Source organism: Haliotis cracherodii, unplaced genomic scaffold (assembly GCF_022045235.1).
Source record: "Haliotis cracherodii isolate W230 unplaced genomic scaffold, xgHalCrac1.p SCAF_9, whole genome shotgun sequence".
In the NCBI taxonomy this organism is placed as follows: Eukaryota; Metazoa; Mollusca; class Gastropoda; order Lepetellida; family Haliotidae; genus Haliotis; species Haliotis cracherodii.
The window spans coordinates 1638182-1653916 of NW_027266343.1; the positions used below are offsets into that span (position 1 = coordinate 1638182).

General features: G+C 41.3%; 2 protein-coding genes across 3 annotated transcripts; both read right to left on the minus strand.

The window, feature by feature from the left end:
- Positions 1 to 205: 205 nt before the first annotated feature.
- Positions 206 to 2765, minus strand: LOC139453115 (docking protein 2-like). Of its 2 annotated transcripts, XM_071234741.1 has the most exons (3): positions 2632 to 2765; positions 1935 to 2253; positions 206 to 526 (listed from the first exon to the last, which is right to left on the minus strand). In XM_071234741.1, exons 2-3 carry the CDS (start codon positions 2248 to 2250, stop codon positions 399 to 401), a joined length of 444 nt encoding a protein of 147 aa, XP_071090842.1. In that variant the 5' UTR covers positions 2251 to 2253; positions 2632 to 2765; the 3' UTR covers positions 206 to 398. The 2 variants fall into 2 exon arrangements, with proteins under 2 accessions (XP_071090842.1, XP_071090841.1); XM_071234740.1 differs by lacking the exon at positions 2632 to 2765 and having other exon boundaries at positions 1935 to 2463.
- A 946-nt stretch (positions 2766 to 3711) lies between these two features.
- Positions 3712 to 7429, minus strand: LOC139452083 (uncharacterized). The gene is made up of 3 exons (XM_071233397.1): positions 7099 to 7429; positions 3999 to 4262; positions 3712 to 3743 (listed from the first exon to the last, which is right to left on the minus strand). Exons 1-3 carry the CDS (start codon positions 7427 to 7429, stop codon positions 3712 to 3714), a joined length of 627 nt encoding a protein of 208 aa, XP_071089498.1.
- Positions 7430 to 15735: the final 8306 nt, after the last annotated feature.

Here is a 15735-nt window from a genome sequence, read left to right on the forward strand (position 1 = left end):
CGTCCATCGTCCACCGCCCACCGTCCACCGTCCACCGTCCATCGCCCACCGCCCACCGTCCACCGTCCACCGTCCACCGTCCACCGTCCACCGTCCACCGTCCACCATCCACCGTCCACCGTCCACCGTCCACCGCCCACCGTCCACCGTCCATCGCCCACCGTCCACCGCCCACCGTCCACCGCCCACCGTCCACCGTCCATCGCCTACCGTCCACCGTCCACCGTCCATCGCCCACCTTCCACCGTCCACCGTCCACAGTCCATCGCCCATCGTCCATCGTCCACCGTCCATCTTCCACCGTCCAACGTCCACCGTCCACCGTCCATCGCCCACCGTCCACCGTCCACCGTCCATCCAGCCTCTTCCTTCATCTGCTTCTCCAAGCGGACAGAAGGTTAATCCACGATGTCGTACAATACCTCGTTCTCGTATCTGGTAGTGTCTGTGTTGACATACAAGTGATCGAGAGCGTTCTCTTGCACGCGCCCTTTGTCTCCTCCATCTCCAGGTGTTTGTTTACATCCTGTTGAACAATAAATAACGAATTGGAATGCATTATGTTGATATAACAATTACCTAGATTACACTTGCGGTCTTTGTATGGCATTCAGAAGATATAATTTTGAAGTAAATGTTTAATAACGGTGTTAGAATATACACTAGAAAATCCCTACTACTGAAATAAAGTTGCCCAACCTTATTAGTTTGTCATTAATGTACTCTCTGTGTGATCTCGATTCATGTTATGATGCAATGCTAACTTTTTACATATATAATCTGCCGCTTTACGTGCATTATAATTTATGCGTGATAAATTAGATCGGTTCTGATATTTCTTATCAATGTCAGTAAATGTAACAAATGTTATATTTGGGATAACACTTTCTTAGTAAAGTATAGATTCTCATACTTCTGGGGGTTGAGACCCGTCCGGGATTCGAACCCCCATCGCCAGAGTGAGGCGCCTAATCGCCAGCACACAAATTCAGCAATCTAACCCACTCAGCCACCGAGGCTTGAAAAGTCCGACAACTGGTAGTCTAGATCACGTACTTTGTGTACCCCTCTGACAAGTGTAAATTAGTACGGCTCATTGGCCGAAAGCTATGAACACACAGTGCCATTTAAAAAGTTGTCAAATGTAACAAATGTTATATTTGGGGAAAACACTTTCTTTGTAAAGTGTTTTCAAAATATCAGTCAACACTAACAAACATGGCATATCATCCAAATCACTCGCCTACACTCAGACACACACGAACATGTGAATGTTGGGTATTCGCAGACACGATTCGTGGGCACAGTGTACAGTGATTTCGTATTAAAATCGGGAGTGAGTTTGTTTAATAATTAACGTTATCAATAGTATTGATACTTAGCGGAATTGTGTTGAGTCTTTCATTTACCTCAACAACAGTTCATTTTGTACAAGAAGGCACATTATTGGTTGGGTCGCTTCCTAAATGAAAGACACATTTTCATTGGTTGCAAGTTTCCTTTATGTTTCTCAGTGTTTTCTTTTGTAGGTTGTTTTGTAAATAAATCTCACGTCAGATCACGTCAGGTAACAATGCAACACACACATATATATTATTACCTACAAATTAAGATTTAAAATACATTTGCCACATAATAATTCGCAAATGTTATTTGTTCTGTCTCCTAGTGTACCGTGAATTGTGTCGATGAGTTTGACGCGTCCACGAACTCTCTGGGTTGGTTTCGAGTTCACCCGCAGGCGTATTATCTATACGTGAATCACAAGTTAACTAAGCAAGGATAAGATATATGGATGAACAACTTCTTATTACAATTTTTAATAACGAAGTTGTTCATCCATATATCCTAACCTTACTTAGTTTTCCAACTTCTAAATGCCTCTCAAAGACTTTACTCAAGTTAACTAGTTTGAAACAAATCAACCCTCTTACCTTTTGCAGCTTTTATCTTTTCAATTTTCTCCACCATGCTCTTTACGATTGAAGAACCGTCGGCCGTCTCCATGTTAAAAACTCCTTCACCTGATAACGATTTCCGTCCAGCCTCAAAGGAGAAATTGTTGTGAGACTTTCCAAAGTTCCGGATGTGTATGTACGGCCATTCATAGATGACCCGGTTGGATTTGACATCAGACAGACACAAGCTTGTGTCCTTCACAGCAATGTTATACACCCCCTTGAGATGACAGCGCTTGTGCGTCTTCTCGTCCCCTTTGACGTTGACTCTGAACAACGACTGATTCTCCATAGTCTGTGTATATACAATAGACACGAGTCAGTCAATGAGAATATGTGTTTACACTCTCAGGATTCAATTTATCATTCAGACGATGTTGACAGGTTGACCCAGATCGGGTAGGTACATGTGACGTGAAAAATCTAACAAATTTGGGAATTTTACAATGTAATGATCCGATAAAAACCTTGTGGCAAGTATGACTTCCTGTTAGAGTTTACGTGATTATACGGGTATGTTGCTCGACTGGTTTGAAACCTTCAATTTACTCATTCAAACATGGTGAGGGTTTTCAATACCCCTTCTTCCGCAACGTGACGTTATGAATAGATATCTGGATACACCCATCTCTTACATGCTATACAAACGCTCATGTGGATAATACATGTGTACCTGTCAACAACACTATCGATGTAAAAAATGTACACGAACTAAGCGGGCAAGCTGTACACGGAGGGTAGTCCACTACTGGATCACAAATTTCTTTTGAGTGTACATGTATGTTGAAGGAGTGGGTGAGTTGGGTTTAACGCCACATTGAACATTATTCCAGTTATTTCACGGTGTATCAGCGTAATGCCCCCGGCACTGGTAGGATGATTGACGATGCAACAAGATCTCGAATCCACTGTACAATGATAGACGCGGTAACAATCATTCGTCACCACTTGCTCCTTTTTGTAACCTGCGAAAATGGCCACGAGAGGGGCACGAGTCGCTATTCGGCTTGTCCCGGAATAACACGAGTTGGTCACGAATGGGTAACAATATCCCCACTTCACCGATCACGGCTTGTGATGTACCTACAACGCTAGCAAGCCAGCGATAGTTACACCAGGAAGTATGACACAAATAGGGCTAACACAAACATTTCGCTCTTCGGTAACCTATTTGACCTGAAACGTAATTATAAATTTGACAGTCAGTAAGTCTCCAGACCAATACTTAGTCAATTTCCCTTCTACTTGCTCGCTGATTTCTACTCTTAGATAACGTTTAAATATGTTTGCATAAATACAGCACAGCCTGTGATAATACCAGTTTTGTACATTGGAAAAATTTGCATTATAAACAGGTTGACATTATGAACAGGTTGGTATTATAAACCTGTTGGCATTATAAACAGGCTGCCATTATAGACAGGTGGGCATTGTAAACAGGTTGGCATTATAAACAGGTTGGCATTATAAACAGGTGGGCATTATAAACAGGTGGGTATTATAAACAGGTGGGCACTGAAAATAGGTGGGCATTATAAACAGGTGTACATTATAAACAGGTGGGCATTATAAACAGGTGGGCACTTTAAACAGGTGGGCATTATAAACAGGTGGGCATTATAAACAGGCTGGCATTATAAACAGGTGGGCATTATAAACAGGTGGGCATTATAAACAGGCTGGCATTATAAACAGGTGGGCATTATAAACAGGCTGGCATTATAAACAGGTGGGCATTATAAACAGGTGGGCATTATAAACAGGTCGGTGATTGGGAAGCAGGTCCAGCACGAGTGTCATCTGGCATGGCTCTGCTGTGTTGTTATTTGTCTGGAACTGCCGTGAGGTATGTCCCTGTGTCTGTACTATACGGTTCGCTGTAGGTGTGGTCTACATCTGATTGGGAAGCAGGTCCAGCACGAGTGTCATCTGGCTTGGCTCTGCAGCGTTGCTGTTTCTCTGGAACTGCCGTGAGGTATGTCCCTGTGTCTGTACTATACGGTTCGCTGTAGGTGTGGTCTACATCTGATTGGGAAGCAGGTCCAGCACGAGTGTCATCTGGCTTGGCTCTGCTGTGTTGCTGTTTCTCTGGAACTGCCGTGAGGTATGTCCCTGTGTCTATACTATACGGTTCGCTGTAAACACCGACAGTATCCCCAGGACAGACAACCTTGTTCTCGTGGAGACATCCTTGTCTTGTACCGATGGTGTTCACGTACGTGTGATTACTTTCAGCAGCTCCAACAACTCTCTGTTTTACATCTTTGATGCCCGCTTTGACAGCAGATGGACGAATGTTACATCCTGTTAAATACAATCGTGTAAATGTTACACTACGAAAGGTAGATATGTCGGATCCATATGTTTTATATTATATACTCCAGTGTGAAAGAGTTTTGAAAAAAGTTGAGAAAATTGATATGCTCATTGCAGTGAACATAACAATTAATATTTGACTGCAGTGAACATAACACTTGATACTTCACTGCTGTGAAAACTTTGACGGAACTATTGCCATACAAGAGTCACCTCCCCTCAAATTGTCTCCCTTTATCATAAATGTCTGGCCCGTTCACAAACTGTTGACTTCCATTTTACGTTAGTTCCATATTGACAAGGCAAACAAATGACAGATAATCATTTATGTAGTTAATATTGCTTTATGGCGTTAGTTATTCTCTTGAAAATGTTCCCGTATAAACTGTAAATTTCTCACTTAACTCGTCAATCGAGACCGTTCGTTTCAGAAAGCGCCATTTCTTTTTTACTTAACCAGCGTGTTTTCGTTCGCTTCCAATAGCGGTTTCGAAGTTTTCAAGACACGAAACTACTTTTTAAGTCGCATATACAAAGAGTGGTGACCCGTCCCTGTGTGTTAGGGGGAATTTACGTTTCAAGTTTTTACATTTGTAATAAAAGATTTTAATTTTCCGCAAACTACACAAAAAGTATATAATAAATAGGATATTCCACGTGTCTCGTGAAATATCCTGTTTCTGTCTTCTCGTGACGGGGGGAAAGATGATATGAGAGAAACATGATATTTTACTCGACACATGAAATATCCTCTATTTATTCATTTCAGTAGATGGTGTTATAAACTTTCACATAACGGAACAGGTATTATTACAGATAATAATACTCTGGTAGCAAACCTGGGTATTTACAAATTTAAATAAATAAATGCAGCAAAGAGGGTTTGGGTAATCCTGGCACAGTCAGGCTGGTTGGGCTTATCATCAGCTCAGGGCCCTTGCCCCCTGTACACGCAGCCCAGACAGTGAATGGGAACCAGGAAGCTTTTCGGAGAATGTGAAGACTCCCCAACACTGCAGCCTTCTGCATTACCCAGATTGTCAAAAGGGCTGTATTCCTGGTAGCAAACCTGGGTACTCTCCCAATGTCAATTTGGGAGTCGGACAACTTGGTATTTGGGATGCAAGCGTGACATTTCGAAAGCGAGGTCCGCATATTTGCCATGTTTTTCCTCAATCTTGTCAATCACATTAGTGTCAAAAGGGACAGAAAATTGATTTCATTGGATTTATAAAAAAGACCAGATCAGGTTTGTTGGCCTTGATACGTCTGAGGCTGTAAATGGGCCTATTCCAAAGAATTTTGTATTTATCATTTTCCATAACGCCCTCTACATATTCCGGGTCGTACCATGGGTGGACCTCTGTGTCAAAACCACAAGCACGGCAAAGACGGTAATAAAATGATCGTGCTACACCATCATGTCATTTGAGATATCCACTGACAATGAGTTGGACAGTCTCATTAAATTCATTACATTATCTACATTTCATTATTGTTATTATCATTATTTAAACTTAAGGGGGCCATATACCATGTGTTTTGAAGTCTCGTTGATGCCGAGGAAAGCCTGAAAAATGCATTTTTTGGGTGTGAAAAAAGGTATCCAAAAGATAAACTCCCACAGAAGTGGGAGCTGATCATGTTGAAAATAGAAAGAATTAACTAGACAGTTCATTTACCAAATGTTCCCATTTTCTGTTAAAGTGTTTTATTGTATTGTTTTCTGTGTGTAATTGATTTCTTTATCCGAAATATATGTCAGATTTACATAAAGTTTTCAATTGAAAATTTTTTTTTGGTTAATACTTAATACATGTAAGTATTGTTTACATACCAATATGACGTGATTATTCACAAGACTGAGAGTAATATTCCAGCAGCTCCAGCCTTTGGTACGAACAGTTCCCAACTTGTGAGGTAAAATCAAGAAGATTTCAAAGAGCGTCACACGACTCTTGCAAAAGAGTCGCTTGATGAAGGTAACAACATTCAAGGCCTCAGTATAGCTTTCAAAAACACGTAGACATTCGGAGGACATTTCCAAATGTGCATGTATTTGTGATGGGCCCTACCGGTGGAGCATGATACGCTCACCTGTCCGCGAACACATGGTATCATCACTATTTGATAGTGATTCATTAACACACGCTCAGGACATAGACAAAATCGTACATTCGACTCTCCCTTTGGCAGTGATTTTACTTATGAATATGGAAAAGGTTTGTCGCTTCTATCTAATGAAATTGGTATATATGAATAGTGGAACTAAACATGTAGGCTCATAGATATGTTTTGTTGTTAATTTTGCATTTTGGCCACGTATTTTACATGCATATTACTCTAATATACTCTAATAGAATATACCATTTGTAAATGTACACACCCAAAAGGCAAAAAAGTGATGAAATATTTCAGGGATCACTGAAAATAAGTGATAAAAGGTCTCCGCAAATAGGAAAAACATGCCCTACTCTTTCGACAACTAATACCACTCATAAATGTCTAAAATACTGGAATATTGTATCGAGACTAGATCTTTTTCCACAAACAAATAGTGGCATATATAAAATGTTTGAATTCTTGAGTTACTGCCCATTTGATATTCTGGGGTTGGGGTAGGGGGATGTGCTGGGATTGAATTAAAAAGAGTTTTATCATTGTTTTAGATACAAAGAATTCTGGTTTTGTGCTGTAGCTAAACAAAATGTCAAGTCCCCCCCCTTCCCCCACCCCCCCCCCCCCCCCCCCCACCCCCCCCCCCCCCCCCCCCCCACCCCACCCCCCAGAATATCAATTGATCGGCCCCTTACGAGCTACTCACCATTCCAACACGTTATTGATCCTGCGATTGCCGAACTTTGTTTGGGTGTTTTCCATATTCCTTCAACAGCTTTGGAAATATCCAAACTTTGGTTTGTATCCATAGCAAAAACACCTTCACCAGTTGAAGACCTTCGCCCTGCTTCAAATTCGAATGAATGGCTAGTTGTCCGATATCTTCGGATAGTACTGTACGGCCATTCATAAAGGACGTGGGAAGATGTGAGATCGCACAGGCACAAGCCTGAGTCCTTCACCATGAGGTTATATGCTCCTTTGAGATGGCATCTCTTGGACGTCTCCTCTCCTCCCCTGATGTAGACTCTGAACATTGTATCTAGATCAACCACAAACAAAGTTCTCGTGAATAGAACAGATAAAGAGTACCCCCTTCCCTTGTCTCAGTTGTCACGTAGAAAAAATGTTTTTAAAAACACTCGGTTTTAGGACATGCACGCTATGGTAATGCGTCCTCTGTGGACCGAAATGTAACAGAATAAATCCGAAAACCTTGCTGTCCACCCAAAACGATCACAATGAAGCATCAAGGCAAGGCCACATCCTTTTAACTGATCTACTTGTGTGTCCTGGACATATCACGCTTAAGAGGAAAAATGATCTCACTGTATGTTCACGAATTTGATGCATGACCAGTAATGATGTGTGATATCAGTAGTTCCGGGCATGATTTTAAATTCGGTGTATATTCGACCTGATGTTAATGTTTTCAGCTAAGGTGTACTGTACAGTCTGTTACAGTCAAACACCGCCGTGTCGAACTTTGATGTGTCGAACTTGTCTCGATGTAAAAGTTGGGTTCTTTATTCATCATTTTCGGTTGTGTCGAACATCGTATAACTCGAAGTATTTACGTATATCCCTTCAACCTCGACACAACGGTATTTGACTGTATGTGTAAACTCCATCGGGATTCTGAGGCATCCCAGGCATCTCTTAAGAGCCGGCTAAAATGGTAGGTGTTCCTCTCATTCACCGGTTGGTCAACTCCAGACTAGGGGAGCGGTCGGGTAGTCTAGTGGTTAAAGCGTTCGCTCGTCACGCCGAAGACCCGGGTTCGATTTCCGACATGGGTACAATGCGTGAATCCCATTTCTGGTGTCCCCGGCCCGCCGTGATATTGCTGGAATATTGCTAAAAGCGGTGTAAAACCATACTCACTCACTCCAGACTATGTGTTTCGCAGGCCACCATGATATGACAGGGACAGTATTGACTGTGGCATTCTTTACTCGTGGACTCAGGATATGTGTAGAGAACCCGGGAACGTGTTTGTGTCGGCAGGATGCACGTGTGTTAGACATAGGAATCAGACACACAGACACTGTACGCGTGTCAGTCAGTAGATGTGTTTGAATAGCAGCGGAACAAACCACCTTCATTATCATATCGACTAACAGCAGAGTCCACTGTACGACTCCGTCTATATCACAAGCACGTGTTTATGACTCACTATCAAATAGTGATGATACCAGGTGTTCGCGAAGGGTTTGCATATCATGCCCAACCGGTGACCCCCGCCACAAACACATTCATACATGGTCTCCCGAACAGAACACGGGAACATATAGTCGGACATTGATTTTGTCAATAAAGCGTCAAATTTGGAAATAGTCTCGACGTGTCTTCTACGTGAATATTTTAACCTTGATTGAACAACCTTTTATCAAGAGTGTTTGACGCTCTTTGAAATCTTCGTAGAAAGCATACTTGGTTACCTCAAACGTAGACACCAAAGGCTGGAGCTCCTGGAATATTGCTTGACATAAAGGGAAAGTTGACGATTTAAAAATTGAAATCATCCATCTTGTCTTGTGGAGAGATCTTTATCTGAAGAAACTCCAAAGCCAGCAATTTTCACAAACAGTTTTCCTACAAATTCGTTTATAACATAAGTATTTCAAAACAAATATCCCTCAAGCGATATCGCCTGTGGTTACCTCGCTGTGTATGTGAATCTGTGCTTCTTTGAACATTCAATATTTCATAATTAATGTGTGTAACAGTCGACTTGAATCTTCCTGATATTTTAGAGTCTGAATGCCGAAGTTCATCTTTTATCAGTGGGTTAGCTGGGTTTAACTCCGCTTTGAATAGCATTCCAGTTTTATAGCGGCGTGTCAGCCTCGTGTAGGTGGAAAGCCCGAAGTGATGCAGGTCGCCAACGTTTACCACTTTTGTGGGATCCACGAGCGCGAGTTTGGTGCTGACAAACCTAGAAGCATAATCGAACTGGAATTTGAACCCATGATCATAGGATTCTGGCGTGCGCAAGGGACGCAACTCTGAACATTGAATTGTGGAGCTTCATACAAGACGACTGGGCCACCGTCTGCCCTCTCTTTGATCAGATGTGTAAACAAGTATTGTGAAGCGGATATCAGCTAGCTTCCATGCATGTTGAGTCACATCCTGACAGCTATACTGGTGATAGAGTTGTCGCGCGGAAGGGAATGTGTCGGTGTACGAGTAACCCTTCTTATCTCAACGGCTATATAAAGGAAGTAAGTTGCAACCGTGACTTTAGAGACTATTGAAATACAGTGCAATCATCACGTGACGTTCTCCTTAACCTTACCCGCTTTGCACTGTAAATGTATGCCAGCGAGATGTTCCTTTGGGAGCTTTGTGGGCGTAAACAATCACTTGAATGAACAAAGTAGATGTTTTTCACTGTGTGTCTCGATGATGTGTTGTACTCACACATGTAATTAAGTTCATATTCGCTCTTTACAACGAAGAGATCGGCTTCGAGATTTCCCACAGGATTAATGTTGAAAGAGAATTTTTGGAGTTCCCCGTCGTGGTATGGTTCAGATTTACTAAAAGCGGTGTAAAAATTCATTCACACACACTGTATATGGGATGAAGTCGTTCTGACATGTGATAAGCTGATAATGCTTTTTTGTCAAATACGATGTACATCTCATTTCGTGAAGCTTGAAAACCATTTTTTTATAAAATCATAAATGATTTATCATAAAATGTTGATGCTGAAATGCCCCCGTTTCGAAGACTTTTCAACAGCTGACCAATGGCCAAGTCGCATTCTACAGTGATGGACAGTGTGCACACAAAATAGTTCACCAAGTTTTAAGAGAATTAAACAAACAAAACACTTAAAATCATTTTTTTTTAAACTTTTAATATTTTTTGCTGATTCTTCATATTTGGAAGACCCTGAAATCTCTAAAAATTAGATTAAAGTTTCAAGCGCACCAGTGTAATTAATACATGTGTGCAACATAGCGATATAATTTTAGCGATATAAGATCAGTGACCGGCTTCATGTGAATTTGGTGGTACGAAACTCAAACAAGATATGTTTTTAGTTAAAACCATGAGCATAGATATTAATTGATAAACATTACCTTGTAACAATGTAATATGTTTTGGCAGACCATTTTGTTCAACTGTCTGAAGCAAAACTTTTCTTTTTCAAGCATTTTTTGGAACAATTATTTTTTTTAGATGCCCTGATTACCCTTAATTATCCTGAAATTGCGGTTATCTCCCATTAGTTCCACGTCCCACTTGTCACACACCTCTATATTCCCACTTGTCACACACCTCTATATTCCCAGTTGTCACACCCCTCCATATTCCCAGTTGTTACACACCTCCATATTCCCAGTTGTCACACACCTCTATATTCCCAGTTGTCACACACCTCCATATTCCCACTTGTCACACACCTCTATATTCCCAGTTGTCACACACCTCTATATTCCCAGTTGTCACACACCTCTATATTCCCAGTTGTTACACACCTCCATATTCCCAGTTGTCACACACCTCTATATTCCCACTTGTCACACCCCTCTATATTCCCAGTTGTCACACCCCTCTATATTCCCAGTTGTTACACACCTCTATATTCCCAGTTGTCACACCCCTCTATATTCCCAGTTGTCACACCCCTCTATATTCCCAGTTGTTACACACCTCTATATTCCCAGTTGTCACACACCTCTATATTACCAGTTGTCACACACCTCTATATTCCCAGTTGTCACACACCTCTATATTCCCAGTTGTCACACACCTCTATATTCCCAGTTGTCACACACCTCTATATTCCCAGTTGTCACACACCTCTATATTCCCAGTTGTCACACCCCTCTATATTCCCAGTTGATACACACCTCCATATTCCCAGTTGTCACACACCTCTATATTCCCAGTTGTCACACACCTCTATATTCCCAGTTGTCACACCCCTCTATATTCCCAGTTGTCACACACCTCTATATTCCCATTTGTCACACACCTCTATATTCCCAGTTGTCACACACCTCTATATTCCCAGTTGTCACACCCCTCTATATTCCCAGTTGTCACACACCTCTATATTCCCATTTGTCACACACCTCTATATTCCCAGTCGTCACACAGCCTGGGAGGAGGTCTGGGAGGAGGCCTGGAGGGGATTACCACTAAGCCCAAGGTACACATGCTGATTGCCAAGCTGGAGGTTTAGCACAAATGTTATTGTGAAATGTTATGATATGACTAAGAGGCAACTAATTTGTATTGATTGTATGGTTAATCTGTCTTACAACAGTATATATGAAACAATAAGATATGATGATTGTTAATATGTCTTACAACAGTATATATGAAACAATAAGATATGATGATTGTTAATATGTCTTACAACAGTATATATGAAACAATAACATATGATGATTGCTAATATGTCTTACAACAGTATATTTGAAACAATAAGATATACATTTGTTTGTGTATTTATAACTTTCACTTTGTGTGAGTTCAGTTGGTAATGACCGTATGGCAATCGCGACGACGTTCAGACAATGATGGGCTAAACCGTCAGTGTTTACGTCATTTCAAGAATTTCTCGTGTAAAACATATGAATGTACAAAATGTGTCGTTCATACGCTCATGAATCTCAGTTTCATGGTCATGTGTCCGTATCTCGTGTAAACTTCTCATAAAGAAATAATAAACATATCCAGCACAAGCGCTTAGATCCAGGGCACGATTCTCCCCTTGACATAATTTTGGAGCTATGGTTCATAAGATAATATAGATCCGAGGTGGATCACAATGTACGGTGGCCCATACCCGCCACTGGTGAGATCATTTCCCCCTGTAAGCCTCTATATTTTATCTCAGTGGAAGTATCTGGCGGTTGCCAAAACAAATAGAGGCATTCAGTGAAAAATGATCTCACCAGTAGAAGTTTCTGGCGGCCGCCAGATACAATATAGAGGCATTCAGTGAAAAATGATCTCACCAGTGGAAGTTTCTGGCGGCCGCCAGATAAAATATAGAGGCATTCAGTGAAAAATGCAGCAGGAAGAAGAGCACAGTTTGGGGATATCTATTCCCTGCCTAATGGTCCAGTAGGGACTGTCAATTACCCGGACATACAGTTTGGGTTTTCCTAAAGCTTCATTGCTAGTCCTATTGTTTAGCAAATTGGTTGTTGTACTAAATGTCCGGGTTTAATTGTAATCATGTCAATTTCTACTGTTTTATAAATGTCCTACCCCGACACATTACATGGATGTTATCAATGAGGAAGTTCAGAATTTTATCATATTGTTTTCTCCGAAAAAATCAGATGATTTGCTTTCGTTTTTGACAAACTGTCCTGAACCTCTGAAGATAAATGTGCATTTATATACTGTTACGACATTTTGTAACAAAGACCCCATTCATCCTTTAGTTTGTCATGTGGAATTGTGGTGTACAACGTTGAAAACGAAAATATTTTGACAGAATTGAACTTGGTTCTTTGCTGAGATTGCAAAAAGTTAAGCAAATCTTTTGACTTTTTAAGAATCCACATAGTATCAATTCCATTTGTCCAAAATTCTTTCTGTGAATATGAGGAAAGTCCTTCCCGGATTGTGTTTAGGATTATGGTTATTCATTGAGACAGGGATTTGTCGGTACACTCTTCAAATATAAGAAATGCACTGGTAGATCTTTAGTTAATTTATTGTACCTAATAAAGTCGATATATTTAATTTAATATCAAAGATACAAATATGACATTTTGGAGCTAGGCAGTCACATGTTGTCGTTGTACAAAGGGATTGAAAACTGTTCATTGTCATGTCACATAAGGCCACAAGATTGCGTTGAACTCAGTATATCGTGTGACAGCCCCGGGCAGCAATCACGGCTCTGCATCTCCTAGGCACTGACTGGATAAGTGTTCGAATTCTGTCCTGCGGAATTCTACGCCATTCTGCTTGTAACGCGTTGGCCAGTTGTGGGAGTGTCTGTGGCGTGTTCCGACGTTGACGTACACGTCGATCGAGTTCGTCCCAGAGGTGTTCGATGGGGTTTAGATCTAGATATCTCGACGGCCAGGGCAAGTCGTTGATGTGGCATTATGGAGGTTGTTTACCGTGACACGAGCTGTGTGCGATGGAGCGTTGTCCTGTTGAAACAGCTCCCTCTGGCGGTCAATGATTGGAAGAAGGTGAGGTTGAAGAATTTGATTTATGTAGCGACTCGCTGTCAAATTTCCCTGAACCACAACAAAGTCAGATATCGTGGTGTAGGATATGGCCCCCCCACACCATGACGCTAACGCCACCGAAATTGTCGAATTCAAGTACGCAATGTGGAGCAAAACACTCATTTCGACGACGATTAAAACGTTGCCTCCATCTCGCCGGTCAAGAAGAAATCGCGATTCATCGCTAAACCACACACGTCCGCAGTTTCTCAAATTCCTAGGCTGTAAGGTATGACACAAACGCCAGCATTGCTACAGTCTCCGTAGCTGAGGCATTGCGATGAACAATCGAATGTAGCGATGCTGTACAGGGGTGGTAACTCTTGGTCCATCGGTTCTCGGACGGTCTGCAGTGGAATTTACTGTGTGTATCGGCCCCAAAGGCATCAAATGTTCCTGTGGTGGACATTGAAGTGGCGTGCAACAGAAGACTGGGATTCTCTCTTTGGATACGCCTTATGGCGATTTTCCGATCGGCAGCGCTGGGTCTCGGCATTTTCGAACATGACAAATGTTGACAATTGAATGGCAAATTATTGGCTCATGCTTTCCTTTTTATAGCCACTAGCACAAGTTACGAATGACATAACTTTCACGTGCATTTTGCTTTACTGTTTTCCTCCATGACATTTTTGAACAAGTGTGAAAACAATGCCGTTTAAGATATAATAATTGCAAATCGACAATGACTGCGTTATGACGCACCGTCTGTCGAATATCAGGCCATTAACACTTTTCCAATAACATATATCCAATTTATATACCGGGTTTTTTGTGTAGTCAGGTTCAATGAACAACATACTACCTGTGCGTTTCTTTTTTTGAAGAGTGTATGTATGGAATGTGATAGCGCTTTGGAATCCAGTACAAAAGAGGAATGAGCATGTTTTCTGGAGTCTAGTCAACAGTCGATGGTACTGATGCCTAGTTATTAATCCTCAGTTAACATACTGGCCAAAGAAAGGACACAATAAATCCAACCTCAGTTTAAGATACAGTAAACTACGTTTATAACGAACTGACGGATACGATTTTTTTGTCCCGACCATTTGCTGTACATATGTTGTATATGCTTAAAACGAACTACGGTTATAACGAACTAAAATTAATGGTCGCTTTGAGTGATATAGATCTCCTCATTTATCAATGCCTTGATAATTAAATATCTTCACCGGATGTATCCAGCAGAGTGGGAAATCAAGGAAACAATTGAGAAACCATATTCAGTGTCCTATATGATCTATGTGTAGATATTTAAAATGATGGAAACCTCTGTACCTAGCTGCATGACAAGAGGAATGGTTCGGCAGATAATCAAGACTGATTATTCCCAGGCGTTGAGTATTGAATTGGCATGTGTTCGACAACAACCTGCTCGTTTGAGCAATCAATTCACAAAAAGGCACTTTCAAGTAACTCGTCAACACCATGCTCGTTCCTGTAGCTCAATAACCAGGACACTCGTCAGTTACTGGCAATGTTTTTGTTCCTTCTACTCCCCCAAGAAGGGCTTTTCAGTTATTCGTCAATGCCGAATTTTCGCCAGACTCTCCCCAACAGTAAGATTTTATCAATAACATAATAAGGACATATTTAACAATTAACTTTTGGTTAAGGAAATATAATCTCGGGAGCGATTAATATGACTAAAGGTAGAAACATCCTATAATCAACTTTCAAATCAAATAGAAAAAAATGGTTGAACCAAGTATGCATACAGTGTTTTTTATGTTCATGAATAATAATGGCGCTCAACTCGAATCCCTGTCTGTATGGCGTCGTGAGTAAATTGATATGTTTCGTGTTCATGGAGAGACGTAAAACCTGGTGTGCACACTTTGCATAAATCCGCTTCACTAGAGTGAACACTCGCTTGTCAGGACCCCGTTTATCCGAGAACCCTGCCTCCCGAAAACTACTCCGGGGAAAGTTTACTTGTGTACCAAGGGACATAACTCGCTTGCCGCGATTGTTAATCCGGATTTCGAATGTCCTCTGAAGTGTACTGAAAATACATTATGTGACTTGCTTGACTTCATCGTTGATAACATCTATGGGACATTTGGGGATAAGGTATGTAGGCAAGAAATAGACACCCCTTGTTGATGATCTGTTTCTTT

Bases quoted from the DNA above. Each gene is read 5' to 3' on its own strand.
- LOC139452083 (XM_071233397.1), bottom strand. From the start codon at position 7,429: ATGTTCAGAGTCTACATCAGGGGAGGAGAGGAGACGTCCAAGAGATGC. The intron at 4,263-7,098 runs GTGAGTAGCTCG...TGTATTTAACAG, and splicing joins ATCAATAACGTGTTGGAATG to GATGTAACATTCGTCCATCT. The intron at 3,744-3,998 runs CTGCTTCCCAAT...ACACTCGTGCTG, and splicing joins AGATGACACTCGTGCTGGAC to GACCTGCTTCCCAATCACCG.
- LOC139453115 (XM_071234741.1), bottom strand. From the start codon at position 2,250: ATGGAGAATCAGTCGTTGTTCAGAGTCAACGTCAAAGGGGACGAGAAG. The intron at 527-1,934 runs GTAAGAGGGTTG...ATTGTTCAACAG, and splicing joins AAAGATAAAAGCTGCAAAAG to GATGTAAACAAACACCTGGA.